We start from the raw sequence: 21,993 nt of genomic DNA, 5'->3' as shown, positions 1-21,993 counted from the left end.
TGCAAGTGTTTAAATGCAAACGAGCAAGTGAAATTTGAAGATTTACAACAAAAGTTTATGGATTTGAAAGTGAAATTCGATAATTTACAACAAAAATTAGGAAATTTACAAATAACATAATAGAACTCACAATCCTAAATACAAATGTTTAAGTATAAGTGAGCAAATGAAATTTAAAGATTTACAACAAAAGTTTATAGATTTGCAAGAGAATTTCACTTGCTCATTTGCACTTAAACACTTGCATTTGGGGTTATGACTTCGATTATGTTATTTGTAAATTGTCTAATTTTTGTTGTAAATTGCTGAATTCCACTTGTAAATCGTCAAATTTCACTTGTTTACTTACACTCAAACACTTACATTTTGGGTTGTGCATTCTTTTGTGTTTGTCAAATTTGGGTTGTAAATCCATAAACTTTTGTTGTAAATCTTCAAATTTCACTTGTTCATTTGCATTTAAACACTTGCATTTGGGATTATGACTTATATTATGTTATTTGTAGATTGTCTAATTTTTGTTGTAAATTGCTGAATTCCACTTGTAAATCATCTAATTTCACTTGTTCACTTATACTCAAACAATTGCGTTTGTTTTGTTATATGTATTTTTATTTGCATTTTATGTTTGAATGGATTGTTTGGCTTGGTGGTTGCAAACCTTTTGATGTGCCAAGGGATCATGGGTTCAAACCCTCCCTTGGCTACTTTGTTTTAAACAAAAAAAATTTCGGCCACCGGAGGTCAGCCGGAGCTACTTTTCCTGCCACCGGTGGCCGGACTCCCGACGGTGGCCACCTGAGCGTCAGTGGCTAGACCTCCAACCTCCGGTGGTCGGAACAGTATCTCCGGTTAATATTTATTTTTTAATAAAATAAAAAAGAAGGGATATTATTGTAATCTCATTCTAAATTTTAATTTCAATTTGGTCCCTTAGTCCTGCAGTAAAATTTCAGAAATTTTTAGTCCTTGATTAATATAAATTGTCTTCTGCGGTCCTTAACTGAAATTTTCCCTATTTTTTATTTATGATCTACCGTCGCATGAATTGACGATGATCAGCCTCTGCTTGTAAGTTATATTTCAGGAAGGAGTATGATCAAAACCATATATTTCTTTCGGTCTTAACTATGAAATCAAAATGTAAAATTCATACTCCTCGAGTCTTTAATACAGGACCCAATTATTGAGTTGGTTTTGATCCTAAATATAAGACCCATTTCTCATATTTATCAATTTTTTCTAAATTACCCCTATAGATACTCCCTCAATTATAGTTAAGTAGAAGAGGGAGAGCGAATTTTAAGAAAGATGATTATGGTGGTTTAGAAAAAACATGTCACATTTTTTATAATTAACTAACTTACTTAATTTCCTTAATCTAATCAAATTAATTAAATTGGTCTTATATTAAGGATCAAAGGAGTTTTTTTTTTTAATTATGCCACTCCTTCATTTATTTTTATTTTCATTGTTTTTTATGTTAATTAGTATGTTTTTAAGTTTAATATGGCACTTTATTGTCAACATTAACTTTAATGAAAAACAAAATCCAAAAGTTACATGCTTTTGTAAGTTTAAAACCACCAGCTCCCACTACTATTATTTCTTTAAGAAGGTTAAAGTAATTAACTTTGAGTTATGATTAAAACCAGAGGTAACACATGTTAATTTATAATATGTTTTTGGTATTATTTAATTAACACAGTGGGGTTGATGATTGATTACTTCTTGTTAAGTATGAACGTTTGTTAATTAACAAATTCCCGAAGACACGTGAAACGCTGATGATCCGATGGTCCGATTCACTGTATCATCGCGACTTTCAACACTGAATTGAAATGAATTGACAGCTTCCTGGATCCCTCCTTTTTAAAAAAATAATAAAAAACTATTTTTTGAAAGTTTAAATTACCAACAACATGGGTAATAGATAAACGAATCTTGTACGACTAAACTGTAGCTCTCGGTTCTTTTATTTGCACGTTGATCCCCCTCTAAACGCGCATCCGTCTCATGTCTTACAGCTCTTCAATACGAACTTCTTTTGACTTCTCCTCACATAATTATATCGAAATATACTATAAAGAGCAAGGCTGAACCTAAACCCCCCAACCCAACGCCTCATCATGTGGAACAAATATTTCTGTTAACTGCATTTTAACTTATTTTAATATTAACGTACAAGATTTTGTTAAACTCAACTAGCCTAAACTTTTATCTGTCTAAGAATAAAATATAGGGAAAAAAATTAATAAGACGTGCTGTTTATAAATCATGTGTGATTTTATACTTGTATACTTGCTTACTGTATGAAGAACTGTTCCGTACATTTATACAGGATCCATACAAGAGGAGAGAAACTTATTACGAGTCCACGCGAAAACAACAGAAAACGCGTAATTCTTAAATGCCAGGTTCTGTAGTTGCCACACAGTAATAAATTTTAATTCCTGTCATTGGAAAGTCTAGAACCTGCGAACCTGCGAACAAAAGGGGGGGGGGGCTGCACCTGAGTTTCATTTAATTTCACTGGCCATATGATTCATGTTTGGTGGGCCCTGTCTTCGTGACAGCAAAGTCTCACATTTGAAGCATTCAAATCGAGAAAGTTTGAATTTTAGACCAATTCAGACGCAAATGGTTGTAACGAGTTCAACAAACAGAATTACTATTATTTTGCCACTAAATTAAACCGGGTGTATATTTTGCAAGCCGGAGTTTATGATTAAACCTCAGGGCTTTTCTTCCCCTTTTTTGGTTGAACCTAAGGCATTCATCGCTAGCAACAATAACTAATTTTCTCACATCATAACTTCTGAAAAGGATTTTAGTACATGTCACGAGACATTGTCAGGATCAAACTCCTAATTAAATATTCCTCCGGTTCTTAATATAAGATCTATTTAATTAATTTAATTAGATTAAAGAAGTTAGGTAAGTTAGTTAATTATAAGAAATGTGACACGTTTTTTCTAAAACACCATAATCATCTTTCTTAATACCCCTCTCCCTCTTCTACTTGATTATGACTAAGGGAGTATCTATAAGAGTAATTTAGAGAAAATTGATAAATATGAAAATGGGTCTTATATTTAGAACCAAAACTAACTCAAGAATTGAGTCCTATATTAATGACCAGAGGAGTATTTAAAGAACTTAATTAAATATCAACTGTGCTCAGTCTCAGGTAAAAAAAAAAAAACCGAATATACAGGTGGTTTGGTATGAACAAAGGGAAGACTAAAGGAGTAAAAGACAAGCCGCAATGTTCTGGGTCATCTAGAACATAATAGGGCCTATATCATGAGACCATGACGAGGAGTACGAGTGCTCTCCGTGAAGCGACCAGATCAACAGAACCGGTGGCCTTGCAGACTCTGGCGGAGGTTGCAACGCGGAACGGGACGTGAAGCTTCGGGAGAATAGACTCTATGAAAGGGCATCTATGTCATTTCACACTCCAGGCTTCCGTGCTAATCTCAAGATTTTTACGGTCTCCGTCTCTCTCTTTTTATTCCGATGTGAAACAATTTAGCATTTTCTGGTTTTTTTTTAAAGCAATTTAGCATGTATATTCAGTATTCAGGAAGGATATACAGAGAAGAATAAGGGAGGGAAAATTGTTTATTTTATAAAGAATTACAATAAAATCCCAAGCAAACAAAATTATCGAAAGTCCTAATAACAACTTAAACAGCTTGTAATGATAAGTTTTTAGGTAAAATATGATAATCTTTGGGACTTATCTTGTAATTATTTTTCTTTCTTAGAATTTTAATTATTATAACTCTCTTTTTTACACCACCCTTGTGTTGGTTCGCGGATACACACCCTGTTCGATTATTAAGGATTGATTAAAGAAATTCGTGAAATTGGCTTTTATAAAAACAAGTTTTTTTTATAAAAAAAACACACAATAAACTGTTTTAATACGGCACAATTTTAATTTTAAAAAAATAATTCCAAAGTATCAGATGAAGCTGGAAATAAAAAATTCTGAAGCCGATGCGGAAATGAAAGAACCATGCGCTTTTAATCTTAATTTAAACAATCGAACAAAAGAGATTTTAAAATTTAAATGAAAAGAAAATATAAAATATAAAATAATAAAAATTAATTAAAAGTTTTTGACCCAGCTACTTCAATTTTTTAAATTGAGTTCGTCCTTCCCCTTCATTTATCTCATATCAAAAGGGCCTGCATTTAGTATGAAGGAAATGGAGAAGAAAAAAGAGGAAAAAAAGTTTTAATGAGCTCAATTTAAAAAAATTTAAAAAGTAGGGTTTTAAAATTTTGATAAAAAGATATAGGATAAAATTAAAAAATTTTAATCCATTTTTTTAGTTTTTTAAACCAGGCTCGTTAAAATTTTTTCTTTCATTTTCTTTTTTTTTAATTTCCTACCCCGGTAGAACCCTTAATAGTCAATAAAAGTATTTTAAAGAAAATATTATAAATTTGAGGGATAATGCTGATTGAGGTTTTATATTTATGACAGATTATAATATCTAACTAGCAATTATATTAAATACCGGAGGTAGTATAAGGTTTCTATTTAATCCTTTAATTTTAAAAAGCATATTTTTAGTCATTTAATCTTAAAACTGCTAACAAAAGATAATAATATTGGGATATTAAATACTGACAAAATATTCTTAAATACTAAAATATAAAGTTTAGTTTTCAACACAATCAGGATTATTACTCAAAAATATTTTAAAATTAATAATTTTTGAGTTAGGCGACTAAAAATATATTTTTTAAAGTTAAAAAAATTAAATAAGAACCTTATACTAGTTTCAGTATTTAATATAACAGTTAGTTAGAGACTATAATTATAGTACCATAACCACGCTTGCGTGGTGGATTCCATGGAGCCAACAAGAAGGGATGGACAAAATTAAAGAACTACTATTATTTTGCCACTAAATTAAACCAAGTGTATATTTTGCAAGCTGCAGCTTATAGTTAAACCAAGGGGCTTTTCTTTTCTTTTTTCGGTTGAACCTAAGGCATCCATGGCATCCATCGTTAGTAACAGTAACTAATATTCTCACATCATAACTTTTGAAAAAGATTTTAGTACATGTCACGAGACATTGTGTGGGATCAAACTCCTAATTAAATATTTAAAGAACTTAATTAAATATCAATTGTACTAAGTTTTATTGGCAAAAAAAAAGGTGAAAAAAACTGAACATACCGGTGGTTTTGTATGAACAAAAGGAAGACTAAAGGAGTAAAAGACAGGCCGCAATTTTATGGGTCATCTAGAACATGATAGGGCCTATATCATGAGACCGTGACGGGCGCTCCTCGTTAAGCGACCAACTAAATAGAACCGACAGAGTTCAGTTAGTAAAAGGATCAGATTCTCTCATTTAAAAAAAGGGTTCGATTTGGCGGACACATCACACAGCATAATGAAGCTGAGAGATTCTATCTATTAGGCCAGAAAAAAAGGGTTTGCTTATCATGCTTCCGTACCGGTAAAGACATATCCCAGTAAATTAAGCATTAGGTGTTCTGTTCTTGGATCGTAGGTGAGTCCAATCCACTTCTTAAAATTTTCTCTTACCAAAAAAAAAAAGAACCGAGCAGATGCTGATGGAGGTTGCAATATGGGACAAGACGTGAGGCCTCGGCAGATTAGACTCCATCAAAGGGCATCTATGTCATTTCACACTCCAGGCTTTCGTGCTGGTCTCAAGTAGGGCTGCACATGGGCAGGGCCGGGTAGGGCAGGACCCTTGCCCGATGCCCAGCCCGAAGAATGAACAGGCTAAAAAATGTAGCCCGTTGCCCAGCCCTGCCCATGAAAAACCCTAATAAGTTTGGGCTGGGCAAATGCGGGCTGGGCAGGGCGGGCTTCTATGCCCAACAAGTCAATATACTATATTAATTAACTAATTATTTATATCCCTCTAAATAATCTAATGTAACTTTATATTAAAATGGAAATTTGGCCTTGATTTTGTTATTATTAATTAATATACTATGAAACTACTTTTTGTAGTAGCTAAGAGGAGTGGACTATGACAAAAAATGTTGTTAGTATATTTTATTAAACTTAATTGTTTTTCTAGTTCCTAACTCTCAAAATCATTCAAAAATAAATAAGTATAATGAATACTGAATATCGATACAACAATGCGTTTGATTTAGGAAATAAATATGAGGCAAATAAAATATATATAAATAAAATTACATATATTTTTGCGGGCAGGGCCAAATGGGCAGAGCAGCATACCGTGTCCGATGCCCAACCCTGCCCAACAGTTTGCCCAGCTCGAACATGTCCAATAGTTCTTTCGGGCTATTTTTTTTTGGATGGGTTGGGTATTTTTTTTGCTGGTTTGGACGGGCATAACGAGCAACTAGGCTTCATGAACACCCCTAGTCTCAAGTTTTCTAAGGTCTCTCATTTTTTATTCCGGTGTGCTCGCAATAAAAATATTGAAAGCTATTATTCTTCAAGCAATAAAGGCAATTTAGCATGTTCTGGTAAAGAAAAAAAAAGCAATTTAGCATGTAGATTCACTATTCAGGAAGGGATATGTCATATATAGAGAAGAATAGGAGAGGGAAAATTGTTTATTTTAAGAAGAATTATAATAAGATACTTGCTAAAAGGTTATAATAACAATCTAAACAATTTGTAATAACAACTTTTAGAGTAGAATATGACAATCTCTTAGACTTATTTTGTAATTTTTTTTTGGGATTTTATTGTAACTCTCCTTTTATTTTATTCTAATCAGATATAATTAAAAAATTACACTACGCTTGTCTTGGTACGCGGATATACACCCTCTTCGATTATTAAGGATTGATTAAAGAAATTCATGAAATTAGCTTTTATAACACCAGGTTTTTTTTTTTTTAAAACCCTCTTAATATGGCACAGTTTTAATTTTGAAAAAATAATTCCAAAGTATCAGATGAAGCTAGACATAAAAAAATCTGAAACCGATGCGGAAATGGAAGAGCCATGCGCTTTTAATCTCAATTTAAAAAATCAAATAAGTGAGATTTTAAAATTTAAATGAAAAGAAAATATAAAATGAAAATTAATTAAAAGTTTTTGACCCAGCTATTTCAATTTTTTAGATTGAGTTTATTAGAATTTTTCTTCTTTATCCTTCCCCTTCCTTTATATTTAGTACGAGGGAAATGGAGAAAAAAATAGAGGAAGAAAAATTCTAATAAGCTCGGTTTAAAAAATTTAAAACCCCCACTTTTTAAATTTTTTAAACCGAGCTTATTAAAATTTTTTATCATATTCTCTTCTTTTTATTTCCTACCTTGGTAGAACCTTTAATAGTCAATAAAGATATTCAAAAAAAATTATAAATTTGAGAAACAAAGTTGATTGAAGTCTTATATTTATGATTAATTATAATCTCTAACTACTTGTTATATTAAATACCGGAGGTAGTATAAAGTTTTTATTTAATTCTTTAACTTTAAAAAATATATTTTTAGTCATTTAGTCTTAAAATTGTGATTATTACAAAAAAATAATTTAAAACTAACGATTTTAGAGTTAAAGGATTAAAAAGATACTTTTTAAAGTTAAAAAATTAAATAGAAATCTCATTTTTGATACTTCCCCGATTTTTAATATAAGACCTATTTAACTAATTTAATTATATTATAAAAGTTAGGTAAATTAGTTAATTATAAGAAATGTGACATATTTTTCCTAAAACACCATAATCATCTTTCTTAATACTCCCTCTCCTTCTTCTACTTGATTATAGTTGAGAGAGTATCCATAGGGTAATTTAAAAAAAAATTGATAAATATGAGAAATGAGTTTTATGTTTAGAATTAAAGCCAACTCAACAATTAGATCCTATATTAAGAATTAGAGAAGTATTTAACATAACAGCTAGCTAGTTAGAGATTATAATTTTAATACTACAACCACGCCTGCGTGGTGGATTCCATGCAATACATGGAGCCAACGGTTTTCACAGGACATTGCTTCCGGAGAGCGCGGCTTTTATACGAATCATTTGTGTTCTGCAACGCATGGATCGTTATTGTGCATACCGCACATGCACGCGCATGCCAACCGCATATAAAAGCAGTAAGCTGTTGAAATTTTTTATTATTGTGAGCAGTGTTTTTATGACTTCGTTATTTGATTCCCTGGTTTGAAAATGTTATGCTGAATATAACAAGTCTGGCCCAAAAAAAAAAAGTCATGCTAAATTAAAATTAAAAATTAGCACAATGATTTAAAACATAACAAAATGTCAATACAAATCAACGGTCAAGACAGTTAATGAAATAATTTTGCAAAGAAACACAAATCGGGCAAAAAATTATATTCAAAGAAAATTATGCAATCTGTTAGCTAGCTATTCTCAGACCACACAAGTCTCTCCACATTTTTGCACAAATTGTCAGAAGTATATAACTTTGTTAAAATTAAAAAATAAGTGTTTATATTTAAAAGGATTGATTAAAATTTACTTATATTCTATCTAATATATTCGTCAATATAGAAATTATAAAATCGATTGAAATATAGTGGAGTATAATTTTCATAAGAATTAAAACATTATTATTGCTGGCCAAGAAAATCAATATTATGAGGTCCACTTAAACTATCATCTATTTTCTCTCCTGTAATTTTTATACAGATTTATTTTCTTTCCAAAAGAAATAAGTGACGACTTTTGTTAAGAGTAAATTACGCAATTTAAAAGGGGTGGTTTTGCATATCCAAGACATGAAGAGAAAGCCCGCAGCCCCAGAGCTCCGTGATCCGCTTAAATTAAATTAATTCATGGTTTGATAAAGAGCAACGTAACCAAGAGACAACCTCTTATATTGGGTCCCACACAACTTGTTAGAGCCAACCACGTGTCCAAGATGTCATCCACAATTTCGCACAAAATATCTCCTCCCCCACTCCAAAAGAGCCACGACGTTCCTCTCGCTTCAGGCTATTTGCCACGTCATTTGCATATCTTCCATATCACATCCCATGTGTACCGTCCTTCACTGTAGATCTCACTGACCGTCGCTACTGGCCGTTGATTAATCATAGATATTATTTGTGGACGCCGTAATTCTCGCAATTCAAGTTTAAGACTCCCACCTCACGAACTTCTAACACGCAGATTCTTCGGGGTATCCGCGTACATCTTCTTTCGGAGAGCTCGTCCCCACACCATCGCACCCCAATCTGACATAGGTACTCATTTTTCATGTTCAAATCGCTATGCAGTTAAGCTATCTTGAAGTATTTGCTTTTTTGATTGTTGCATCGCTTGATTTTTCCCCGGAATCTTGAGAATTTGAAGGGCTTTTCAACACTTTAGCGGCACTGTTTGGCAGCTTCCGTCCTATGTTGTGTTGATTTATTGTGTTGTGTAAGTGTATTTTGTTTCTCTAGGCAGAGGTTGATGGATAGAGAAACACAGATAATGGTATCTTCGTTCCAGTAATGTTTTGTGCGTGAAACTTACAAGTGCGAGTGGAGGATCTACACTCCTCAGCTACTTAATCGTGTTCATTTCTGTTCTATTGTCTATAGAAATTGTGCTTCAATAGGTGAAATTGAATTAGAAGTGCCCCGCACACTTTTAGCAAACGTTCTGGTCAACAAAAGTTGAACTTGGTTTGGTGCGTTAATGTGCGTTGTTTGGGTTGCTTAGCAAGGCTACATTCTTCCACTAACATAGCAAGAAGAACCAGTGATTATATAAGTAATATAATGCCATTAGTAAGTTGGCTGAGAGAATTTGGTACATTTAATTACTTTCTTCGTTTGGTACGGGAATTTTATTTTAGCTTTTAAACACGGTTATGGTCGGTAGTCGTTTGGAGCCATGTGGGCTCTGGATCAGTATTCATTGTGTGGGCGAGTGTGTAGGTAATTTTCAATATTTGATTTCTTTTCGGTGAGTTTATCAAGTTTTTACTCTTTTTATTAGTTTTGAACTCGTGTGAGAAGATGGCAACTCCATGGCGGAAAAGCTTACATGAAAATTTTTTGTAGGATCTGTGCACTAAAGATCTGCCTATTCATCTCAATACTCAGCTTAAACAATTTGTTATGGGAGTTGTGACTGTATCTAGCTCAGCTGCTCGGACTACTTTAGGACTGAATACAAAATTTTCAAGTCATTGGCCTGCACTGAAGAAACCGGCAATTGTAGCATTTAAAGGAGATAAATCCAATAATACTTCCTTGGTTGCACCTCAAGAGCAGATTCCTCTACTGATAGACACAGCTAAGGCACACCGTAAAAAGATAGCAAAAGCTAATAAATTACCAAAGAGAGTGAAAGCTGCCTTTACGGATGAAGCGTCTCCATCCGCTTTGGATATGGATTACAATGAAGCTGCTGCCCAACTTGAAAATATATTCAAACTGAGCCCAGTCTCTGATACTTGTAGTGAGGAAGATTTAGATGGTAGGCTCAGGAGAGCCTCACGGAGAAGGAAGAAGACTGATAGTGACAATCAGATGGATAATGATAGTGTGGTTAGAAACCAGAATAAGAAGGTCAAACGATTAAGTCTTGATAAGAGAATTGCGTTAAAAAGGAACAAACAAGAGGAAGTGGTTGCTCCGACAAGAAAGAAAAGAAACGTGAAGAGTAGAGTTGAGAAAATCGAGGAGCTTGTCAGGGACTATTCAGCAGCAACCGATTTAGTCAGCTTGGATTGGAAAAAAATGAAGATTCCTCCAGTTCTTCCCCCTTCAGAGCATACTTGGTTGTTCAAGTTGATGCAACCTATGAAGGTGAGTTGTGATTTTCTTTTTCCTTTCTTTTTTTTTTTTTAAAGTAGCTAGCATTTTTTGGTTCTCTCTTCCTGATTTTATTTTTTTCTTAAGACAAAGAAGTGTAGTTATTTTCGGGTCTGCATGTCAAGAATTTATTTAACCTGAATGCTTTAGCTTCCAAGTGATGCTAGATTTAGCTTGAAGCATTACAAATTTATTGTAACATGTTCATCGTGTTAAGCCTCTTGACTTGAAGCATTACAAATTCCTGTGCTGAAATTTAACCATATAAGGGTACGGGAGCGACATATATCAAATCCTGACTTGAATTCATTCTAACATTATTATTTAGGCTCTCCTTCGAGTAAAAGAAGATTTACAAAAGGATCTCAAAAGAGAGCCAACAGACGATGAACTAGGTGCTGCAGCAAACATGAGCAGCATTCAAGTGAAAAGAGCAATCGAAGTTGGTCGAGCTGCACGCAACAAGCTCATAAAGGTAACAATGGTGATGGTCAAAAGTATTTTGTGTATTTTCATTTCTTTTGGATCCCATTATTCTATGGAAGAAGAAATGCATAAAGATTTGATAAATCATACCGATATCTGTTGCAGCACAATCTTCGGCTTGTGTTGTTTGTGATCAACAAATATTTTCAAGATTTTGCAAATGGCGCAAGGTTCCAAGATCTTTGTCAGGCAGGAGTGAAGGGACTTATAACAGCAATTGATCGTTTTGAGCCAAAAAGAAGATTTCGGCTATCCACATATGGTTTGTTTTGGATAAGACATGCCATTATTCGTTCCATGACCCTCTCAAGCTTCACTCGTGTCCCATTTGGACTTGAATCGGTATGCTTTCTTCCTATATGAGCTAGGCGTTGAAACTTTGCGTACAATAGCATATCTTTGAATTGCCATTATTCTCCATTTTAGGCAGGAAGCATTTTCCCCATCTAAACAGACTCATGCCCAGTAACAGTTTTGAAATGTTGAAAATTTCTAATCATCCGGATTGTTGTGGTTAAAATCAGGCAAAATCCATGATTGTGTTCACTAGCTATTAGATTTAGAAGGATTTTACATGAACCAGTCTGTGAAGACTGAAAAACATATCTTATTTTGGCTGTTGATGCCCCTTCACAAAATGTGTGCCATCAGATCCACAACGATGGAGGCCTATGTTAGTTAATTTGGCTGTGCTTGAGTAGCTTCTGCTTATAGCTTCAGTGCTTGTAATTTTGCAGGTTAGGGTAGATATTCAGAGAGCAAAACTTGAGTTAACATTTGAGCTTCAGAGGTTACCAACAGAGGAGGAGATAATAGAAAGAGTTGGGATTTCTCCTGAAAGATACCATGAAGTAATGAAGGCCTCAAAACCTATACTTTCCCTTCACTCGAGGCATGCAATCACCCAAGAGGAGTTTATAGATGGAGTCACCGATTTCGAAGGTGTTAACGGCGATAGCAGGAAGCAGCCTGCTGTTCTGAGGCTCGCACTTGATGATGTGGTAATGGCCTAATCTCCAAGAATCCTACCTTGATATTGTATATCTCATTCTAACAGGTCTTTCTATAGAACTATGACTATGATAATTAGATTATGCATGATGAACTCCCACAAGTCTTTTGAATTTGTGATAAGTTATGCCCTTAAAACATGTTTTAAGAAGTATGATGAAAAAAAGAGGCCTTGTATCTCAGTGGTAATACTTGGGACTAATCTTTGAGCATCACTCGCAGCTTGATTCCTTGAAGCCGAAGGAGAGTTTAGTGATCCGGCAAAGGTACGGGCTTGATGGTAAGGGAGACAGAACATTGGGAGAAATCGCTGGGAATTTGAACATTTCTAGGGAAATGGTAAGGAAGCACGAGATCAAGGCTTTGATGAAGCTTAAGCATCCTGCCCGGTTGGACTATCTTCGTCGCTACGTTGTATAAACTGACTGTGTATAATGTATATGCTTCCCTTCTAGAATTGCCTGTCATGGTGGCTGGTAGTCCCGCGTTATGCAGCCATTGACAGCAAGTTGATGATTATTTGTATCAGTCATTTAAGCACACCAAAAAGAAAAAATCATAACTTTATACCGATGTAATCTGTGAAAGACGTGAGATTGCACATAAGCATACACATAACCACCTATACCTGTCACATGTAATAGATATATTTATATGTATACATATCTTCCCTGGATGAGGCTTTTTCTTGTGCCATGCACTGTTATTTGCCGCAGAAATGTTCTTCCTCGGTAGTTTTTTTGGTTTTTTGTTTTTTGGACCAGCATTCCTCGGTAGTTTGTGTTGAACAGGACCCATAGAAAATTTTCGGCTTTAAGCCACAGATGTGTGCGAGCCAATTTAAACTTAGACCCAATATTGAACAGCATATTGGACAATATAGTTTTCTTTTCTTGGGCCAGATTTTGGACATCGTAGCCCAAATTACTTGAATCTTTTTACGATATTAAGATACCATGCTCCAAATATTTCAAGTTACTTGATATAAATATTCATTAAGTGTGCCAATCAAGTTGTTGAAGTCCGAAGTTGCGGAGCACCAACCTTTTTGCTGGGTCATGGTAGTATCGCTGGATTGGATGTGTGATTTGACTTAAATTCCATGGACAAAGGGATAGAAGCAGCACTTAATGTTATGGTTGGAGGGTGACTTGAATCCAAGTAAGCCAATGTAGTGGAGTTAGGCAAGTGAGTCTAGAAAACAGGAAAAAGTTTTCAGCTCTGATGAGTGGGAGGACATGTTTCATGAAAGGAGTTCTGTGAAAACAAGCAACAGCTCCTTTGCATCATTTTTTTTCAACAAGCTTTAAAGATATTGTCTCGTGGGTGTGCCTGTTTTAGCAATCATTGTAGCCTCCCCCCCCCTAAAAAAAAAAAAATCTCCCCCATTTCCATTTTGTCTGCTCTTTCTCTTCCTGTGTTGTTGTTTCTGCGTCTTTTAAATGTGATCCAAATGATTCACTTCTATCTTCAAAAAATCAAATGAAATTAATATATACAGCCATTGGGAATTTTATTCTCTTGAAACTTTTTTTTGGGGGGGGGGGAGGGAATACATTTTTGAGTAATCTAAAGTAAATGTAAATGGCACTACTATCTTGCTTTGGAAGAAAGATGGTGGGGTTTGAAAGGCAATATATAGCTGGACTAATAAAAATGAAAAAACTTCTGCATTTTCAGATAACAATCTCTTCATCAAAATTTTGATTAAAACAACTTAGTTAAACCAAATGGATTAATTTAGTTTGTATTTAACTAACCACTTAAAAGGGGAAATATTTGAAAGAGCAGAGTTATTGAATTGGTTTACTGGGGTGGCAAGCAGAAAATTTTGAATGGAATTGTGCAGCAGCCAACAGGAACAGAGATACGCTGGAAGAGAGTTGGAGTCTCCCAACACATATCCACTAGAAGTGGGCAATCTCTCTCTCTCTCCATCTCTCTCTCTCTCTCTCTAGTCTCTATGTGCGTGGCTTTTAAATTAAGACTGGATTCGATGCATTTTGTTGGCCAACCATGAGCTACAGGCCATCCTAATTCTTCAGATCCTGTCTCTTACGAGCCGATGCGTTTTGAGAGCTGACAAATTGTAGGGTTTTTTTTTGGTCTGCCATCAAACCAATCATTCACACCGGCCTGCGCACACGATATCAAATTATCAAAGTTGCAATGTACTCCCTCCGTTCCTTATTATAAGAGACGAATAACCGAATTACGTTAATCAAAAAAACAGTTAAAATTAGTTAAGAACAATTAATATGTAAAAAGTATAATTCTTTTTCCAAAAATACCCTCATTAATAAGGAGAGAGAACATGAGAGAGAACAATGGTAATTTATTAAAAGAAAGAGAAGTGGGAAGGAGAGAGAGTGTGAGTTGGAGACAATAAATATGGGTAAAATAGGAAATCAACACAAAAAAGTAGAGACAACTTTTAAGTGCCTCTTATATATAGGAACATGCCATAAGCACTAAATGTCTCTTATAATAAGGAACGGAGGGAGTATCAAATTTATGCCATTTATAAGCTATATATAATATGATTTTTCTTAAATTTTATATGTACACGCCTAATAATGTATGTGCGTTGTACCTTCCTTGGACTTCAAATAAGGGGCCGTGCAGTTACACCGATATAAATGTTTGTTTTATTTTTTAAAACATTTCACATCTCAGTAATGTTTTAAAATATCAAATGAAAGTGGCTTAAACATTTTTTTTTTTTGGGGATCAACAAAGTGGCTATGGATATTAAATTTAAACTGTTTAGATTTAATAAGGATGTACTAGATGCATAAATCTTCGCACACATTGTAAAAGGCACCTTTGGTTAATTTGGACCTCCAATCAATCTATTTCAACAGCAGCATCGAATTCCCATCTGTGCGGTCAAAAATCCGTGGGTCCGTATGCATTATGATATAAATATATATATATTACTATTTCCGGTCCTATTTATAAGAACTAGTTGATTAATTTGAGGAGATTGAAGAAAAAAGTTAAGTTAGTTATTTGTAATAAATAAATATTGTCTTTTTAAAAATATTCTTATTAATCAAGTTTATTTGCTAAAACTATTATTGTTAAAAGGACTATCTTAAAAAAAAATACATAAATACAAGAGATAAAATAGATTAGGGTTTTATATTTAGGATCAAAACAAAAGTTAAACAAAATTTTATATTAAGGACCGGAAGTAGTATTACTCAAAAAATGAGTCATGAACAATAAATATTAAATGATGTGATTTATTATATATTTATTATATTTAGTTAACACTTCGTGTTTAGGATGCTAAAGCCGAACTAAGGCAGTATTTTTTTTTTTTCATTTTATTTTTCAATGTAATATGTCTCATCACGCATTATACAAAGTTGCTGCAGAATAATAAACCGCATTTTGTCGCCAATGGCTCATAAATGTATCTTCTTAAAAGATTTATTATGTTATATTAGTGTTTACTCTCTTCGCTATTATTTTGATCATTTTATAAAATGCGATAAGGCCAAGAATTTTTTCTCCGACAATTTTTTTTACGAACCATATGAATTCGCTCACCTGTGCTACTAAGTACTAAGGCATTTGGATTGTCGGTAATTTATTTTTAATCTGGCTTTAAAAAAAATTAAATTTGATAAAAGTTAGATTGGGTGATATGATTCATATTTGGATAGATTTTTATAAAAGTTAGCTTATAAAATAGAAAAGTTGTTTGAATTATTACTCAATGAGTAAGTTTAGTTCATAGAATCATCAGAATGGGTATAATTTTTATTAAATAATAAAAATAATTAAGAACGTGAATTTAAAAAATATAATAAGTTTAAATTATTATAACAGGAAGAAGTTATATTTAATAAATAAAATATATTTAAATTAGAAATCTTAGCAATGTGAAAATTTTTGAACCAACTGATATTACATAATTAATTAGACTCTACACAATTTATGTAAATATAAAATAAATAATATTAAAAATTAAAAAATATTATACAAATTATGTTAAAAATTATTTTTACTTAAAAGAATATGAGAAGTAAATAATTAAAAATTGATTGGAAGGTGTAAGAAATACATAGAGAGAAGCATAAAAACAGCATAAATATAAAGATAAAAATGCTTTTTATTTTTAAAAAACTGTTGTTGCGTAAGTGATAAGCAAGTTTTCTGTTCCAAACATCTATCAAATTTACAAACACACTTCCCACACTTATAAACTATGTTTTAGCAGCTGGAGGGCCCCATCAAACAGGCACTAAATCATTGAAACTAGCTACTATTGTTTAAACAAATTCAAAGAGGAGTTTGGGGAAAATAAGGAGAGAAACACCCAATTTTATTATATTATATAGTCAGACTTTAATTATATTATTACCTGTTTAATTAATTTATTTATTTATAAATAAAGCTGCCTTTTATTTTATGTCCATTAGTTACGATATTTGAAGTAAAAAAGAAGTGGAAACACGCCAGGCAATGATATAACTAGATGGTGACTTTTCATATATTATTAGCCGAATGATTGGCACTGACTACAATTTTGATTGGTTAATTAGAAGAAAAGTTAGAAAACAGTAACATTCTTTTCTCACCTTCTTGCTCTTGGTGGGAGTAGAAAGTTAAAAAAATAAATAAAAAGTGTTCTTCCAGGGCCACCTTTTAATGATCACTTCCTTTCACCTTGAAAAGAAAAAACAAAAGAATAAAGATGGACAAAATTGTCTCATTGAAAATTTTATTGGAAACAATAATTTGTTTTTCCGCACAAAAAGTAATAATACTCTTCGAAACTTATATACAAGCAAAGTACTAGCACTCTAATCATTTAAGTGCAAATGATTTTACTGTGTTTATGTTTTAAAAGTTTTTGTTACAAAACAATAAAATTTATTTACACGATTTCATTTATCAAAATCTTAATTAAACTAAACGAAAGTGACTTGTGACACTTAAATATCTGGTTTGTAATAATCAGTACTCTTATACTCTTCCGGTCCTTAATATAAGACCCATTTAACTAATTTGATTAGATTAAGAAAGTTAGGTAAATTAGTTAATTATAAGAAATATAACAAGTTATTTCTAAAATACCATAATCATCTTTCTTGATACCCTTTTTTCCTCTTCTATTTAATCATAGTTGAGGGAGTATCCAAAGGGGTAATTTATTTATAAAAAATTGATAAACATGAGAAATGGGTCTTATATTTAGAATCAAAACTAATTCAACAATTAGATCCTATATTAAGGATCAAAGAAGTATTTACAAAACTCCTATTTTTGCAACTCTTTTTTAACGAAATTTCTAAAAAAAAAATTAGTATTAAACTATTTTTTAATCTAGATATCATTTGAAAAAAGAAAGAAAGAAATTGATTTGCTATGCACCAGGGACGAATCTGTTGAAAGATTGAAATCTTGTCCCCACAGGGCCACATACAAAGCGCATATAATAGATAATAGATTGGAGTGTGATGTGAAATATAAAAAGGGTGTTTGGATAGAAACCAAATCATAATTTAAAAATATTTTTACGGTTTACACAATAAATATATGAATGAGTTTGTCTCGTTTTACAGAAAAGTACTTTTGATAAGTATTTTTAAGGGTTACCAAATATTCCCGAAATCCCATTGGAATATGGGATCAAATAAGAGGCTTGTCTTTTTATGTGTGAGGCACGGTACATGATAAAAAGGTCGATGTTGATATTTAAATATATATTTATATATATATAAAAGGTTTTGAGACGTGCGTTGGATCAAAATAGATCCAGTGGTCAGCGTCCAGTTAAAGTGCCCTAGCACCCAAACTATTTTGCCAGATACGTTTAGTGTCGAAGTGTCATAGGTTAATGGTCAACATAACGTTGTTATTGGATTGGGATATAAGTGTACCATTTTAATTATTTTAGGATGTTAGATGTATCAAAAATTACTTTAAGATGCTAAACATTTCTAAAAAAATAGTTCAAAGTGTTGAGTGCACTTAATCTAATATTTTTTTTATCCTTATAAGTCACTTTATTCAATTTATGGTATGAATATAAAATTTTTTACCTCTAATTTATTGTTCAGCCAACTATTAATTTCTTGAAATGTACACATGTTAAATATGGGTGAAGATATAAAGTTATTAAATTTTAACACATAACCAATAAAATTTAAAATTTTCTTGATTATGGTCCTAGTAAGTTTTAGTGACCCAACTCATCTAAATTTTTTATCACCAAAAAAAAAGTTTCTTGATTATCATAAAACATGTTAAAAAATACCTTATAAATAAGGTCATATGGTCAGCTGAAAATAAGATCATATGGCCAAAAAATAATAAAAATAAATGAAGGAATTTATCAAAACTCAACGGGGGATAGAGATGAGAGAGAGAGAGAGAGAGAGAGAGAGAGAGAGATCTTGTTAAAGATATGGCATGGGAGCTATTTGCGGGAAACGTGGGAAGTAAGGATGATATCAACATGACTTTATTAATTTCCAAATGAATTATCAATCTACGCAAAATTCTTGTGGTAGCCTAAAGCAATTTAGAAGATAAGGATGATTAGGCAATCTTTGCTGCCTTCGGTGTGAAAATGTTGTTAGTTGAGGACTGAATCAAGTCACAAAACTCATCATTGAAAGGTGCACACTGTTTTTTTGTCAAAAAGAAGATATATCAATCCCACATACATAGTAAACTAAGATTTTATTGTTCCTTTGATTTGTACAAGTAATTGGGACAGATGTACTCCTCTGATACTATTTATAAATTAGACCAAAAGGAACTTTATATTTTATTAACTTTATATTAAAATTTAATAATGTTTTAACGTTATTCTTATTTAATATAAAATATAGTCAACACGTTAAATGAAAGGTAAAATTACATATTCAGAAAAAAAAAAATTTGTCTGTCCTATAAACAGGACTAGAAGAATCTGTGTGTATATATACACATTAAAAATCAAATGCTTTGGTGTAGCTGCGCGTGAAAGCGCAGCCCAGCTTGCCCAGTAATCTTCGAGTCCCAGGAATTTAAGAATCTCGTTCACTAAGTCTACCATTCATTTCGCTCTTTAAATCTAAACCATCCAGTCTTTCAAACTACTTGCTTTAATTTCTATCTTTTATATCATTAATTCGACTCCCATTTGTGCAACTACGTACCTACTTAAGCTGCTTATCACCACATCTTTCTTAAGCAAAATTTTCTTTTTCCTTTAGGACAATAAAGTGTACTTTTTTTTTAAAAAAAAGGGCGTAACATATGTAGACCAGTGCATTCCAAGTTTTCAGAGTATATATTCGAGTGAAATAATGGGCTATTATCATGATCGCCGAATGTGGAGTATTTCTTTATGCATTCATTTTCTCTTAAAAACGAAAAAAAAAACACACAAAAAAATTGCATGCGTATTCTGAAGTAAAAAAATACAAAGTTGAATATGTCGATAAGGATGGACATAGTGCAAAAGACGCTTTGCAGGTAAGAAAGAAGAAAAGCGAGAGAAATTAACCACAATTTATTAATGGACTAATCCACGAGATAGCGAGATAGCTTTATAAAATATTATATATATATATATATATATTTATAGGCAGTAACAGTATTGGTCATTTAACTTTTATATGAACTTGATTTTAAAAAAATATTTTTCAGTCCATTCAAATATTATTTTAAAAATTGAACTTTACAGCAGCTCCTCTTCTTAATATAAAATCTACTTAGCTAATTTTAACATATTAAAAAAACTAATTAAATTAGTTATTTATAAAAAAAAATATGTGTTAGTTTTTATAAAATACCCTTTTAAATCATACTACATTCAAACTTTGTTAACATGTACAATCAATAGCGATAAATTGAAAAAAAAATGATAAGTATGAGAGACAAAGTAAATTAGGGTCTTATAATTAAAACTAAAATAAAAATCAAATAAGGTTTTATATTAAAGACCAGAAGTAGTATTTAAAATCAAATTTAACTCCAACTAGTTGTTATATTAAGGATTAGAGACTGTGTGTTAGCATGTAAGAATGTGATGTCAATGTTAAAAATTTTGATGTATCTGTTGATGGTGTTAAGGTTAAAATATTAAAAAATTAAAAAACAAAATAAAGTTCTGTGCAAAATGAAAATACTAGATATAGATTTTTATCAGGAAAACATGTTCACGGTTCTAGTTCAAACTTCAAAGGCACGATAACAATAAGGCCAAATGAAAAGGAGGAGGAAAAAAATTTGTGAGACGCGCATGAGCGCGCGAATCATGCCTTATTTGATTGACGATTTTTTTTATACGGAACCAAAAAAAAAAATCGAAGACAGAGTTTGACGTTAATGTGACCCGATCAATTGTCAAACTCAAACACAAGCCGGTAGGTTTACCACGTGCGCACGCACGCGTTCATCAAATTCAAATGCTTAGTCACTCATATCAGAATAAAATTCAAAATCAAACCGAATGAAATATCTTCTGATTGAGGGCTTATTTGTTTCAGTTTTTCAAAAAATATTGTCGGGAAACGTAATTAAAAGTAAACAGAATTATCAAAGAAGCGTAATTATAATTAAATTTGCTATGTCAACGTGTGGACTTTAATTATTTCTTAATAATGTATGTCAGTGCTCTTGTAATCACTCTTGAGCAGTCTTGGGACTTTTCTGGTAACCACCCAATTTTTCTTAGATTAAAAAAGAGAAAAGAAGAAGAAGAAGAATTTGCTATGCATAGGATGAACATGGACGTCATCCCATTACTGCTTCATATGAAATCTGAACAACGACTGGCTACAACAGTTACTATATACATGCACCCCAATTCCTTCCAATTAGCAACGCAAAATCCAATTGATTCGCTCTTCTTAGTTGCTTTGTATTATTTAAAGATCTGCACTGCCCAAAAAAGAAATGGATGAAGATATGTTAATGATGATTTAAAATAATAAACACGGTGCAGCAAATGGCATGGAGTATTTTATTGCATATAAGCTGGGAGATAATAGATACAAACACAATACGAATGGTATGGCGAGAAGCTTAATGGATATTCCCTGCACATTAATATATGGTAAAATATAAGGTCAACAGAAAAAGCGCACTGTATCATATTCGATCCAATCCCACTAATCAAGCATATTGAACCAATACATGGTTTGCCACATATGTCTTGTGTCATCAACGTAATTAATTATGTTGAAATTATGTGCTATATAATTTAACTCCTTAAAGATGACAACAAGACACAGAAACATGGAGCTGGCCCCGGCTGAAGAACTGGCCAGTGTCGTGTGTGTGACAATGGCCATTATATTCCTACCTTTTTTTCCCACAAACCATTTGGTATGATATTCTTTCCGTTTGATTATAGTGGCATGGACTAATTATAACAGCTTAAGACTAACAAGTAGGATTGAATTTACGACCTTTCATTTATAAAGAAGTTTTTATGCTACTAAGTTACAATGTTATTGCATTTTGAGCAATATTCAGCAGCCACATGAGACCCCACTCAATCCAGATTGAGTTGATGAGAGTCACAATAATAACAAAAGTCTCTCAAAAAGATTTAATGCAGTTGGATATTCAGGATTATTGTTCAAAACTATTGGTTAATCTAGTACATCCCTATCTACCAGCCGAGTTATGTGGTGGTTGGTGGCCATGACCATTCTTTCACACGCAACCATTGACTCAAATCAATATTCTTCCACGCATTTCCA

At 32.5% G+C, this 21,993-nt stretch overlaps 1 protein-coding gene across 1 annotated transcript; it reads left to right on the top strand.

Annotated features, from left to right (window-relative positions):
- Positions 1-9,134: 9,134 nt before the first annotated feature.
- Positions 9,135-12,989, top strand: LOC114761585 (RNA polymerase sigma factor sigE, chloroplastic/mitochondrial). Its single transcript, XM_028950991.1, has 6 exons — positions 9,135-9,214; positions 10,022-10,771; positions 11,106-11,252; positions 11,369-11,605; positions 12,001-12,264; positions 12,497-12,989. The coding sequence occupies exons 2-6, from the start codon at positions 10,079-10,081 to the stop codon at positions 12,692-12,694; spliced, it is 1,539 nt and encodes a 512-aa protein (XP_028806824.1). The 5' UTR covers positions 9,135-9,214; positions 10,022-10,078; the 3' UTR covers positions 12,695-12,989.
- The last annotated feature ends 9,004 nt before the right edge of the window (positions 12,990-21,993 follow it).

This window comes from Neltuma alba, unplaced genomic scaffold (assembly GCF_004799145.2).
Source record: "Neltuma alba isolate B1F8T4 unplaced genomic scaffold, ASM479914v2 tig00011126_pilon, whole genome shotgun sequence".
Lineage (NCBI taxonomy): Eukaryota > Viridiplantae > Streptophyta > Magnoliopsida > Fabales > Fabaceae > Neltuma > Neltuma alba.
The sequence above is the reverse complement of the archived record's forward strand: the minus strand, read 5'-3'. Positions and strand labels throughout refer to the sequence as shown.

Excerpts from the sequence above, each read along its gene's own strand:
- LOC114761585 (XM_028950991.1), top strand. The coding sequence starts at position 10,079 with ATGGGAGTTGTGACTGTATCTAGCTCAGCTGCTCGGACTACTTTAGGA. Across the intron at positions 11,606-12,000 it reads TCCCATTTGGACTTGAATCG|GTTAGGGTAGATATTCAGAG; the intron begins GTATGCTTTCTT and ends GTAATTTTGCAG. Across the intron at positions 12,265-12,496 it reads GGCTCGCACTTGATGATGTG|CTTGATTCCTTGAAGCCGAA; the intron begins GTAATGGCCTAA and ends CATCACTCGCAG.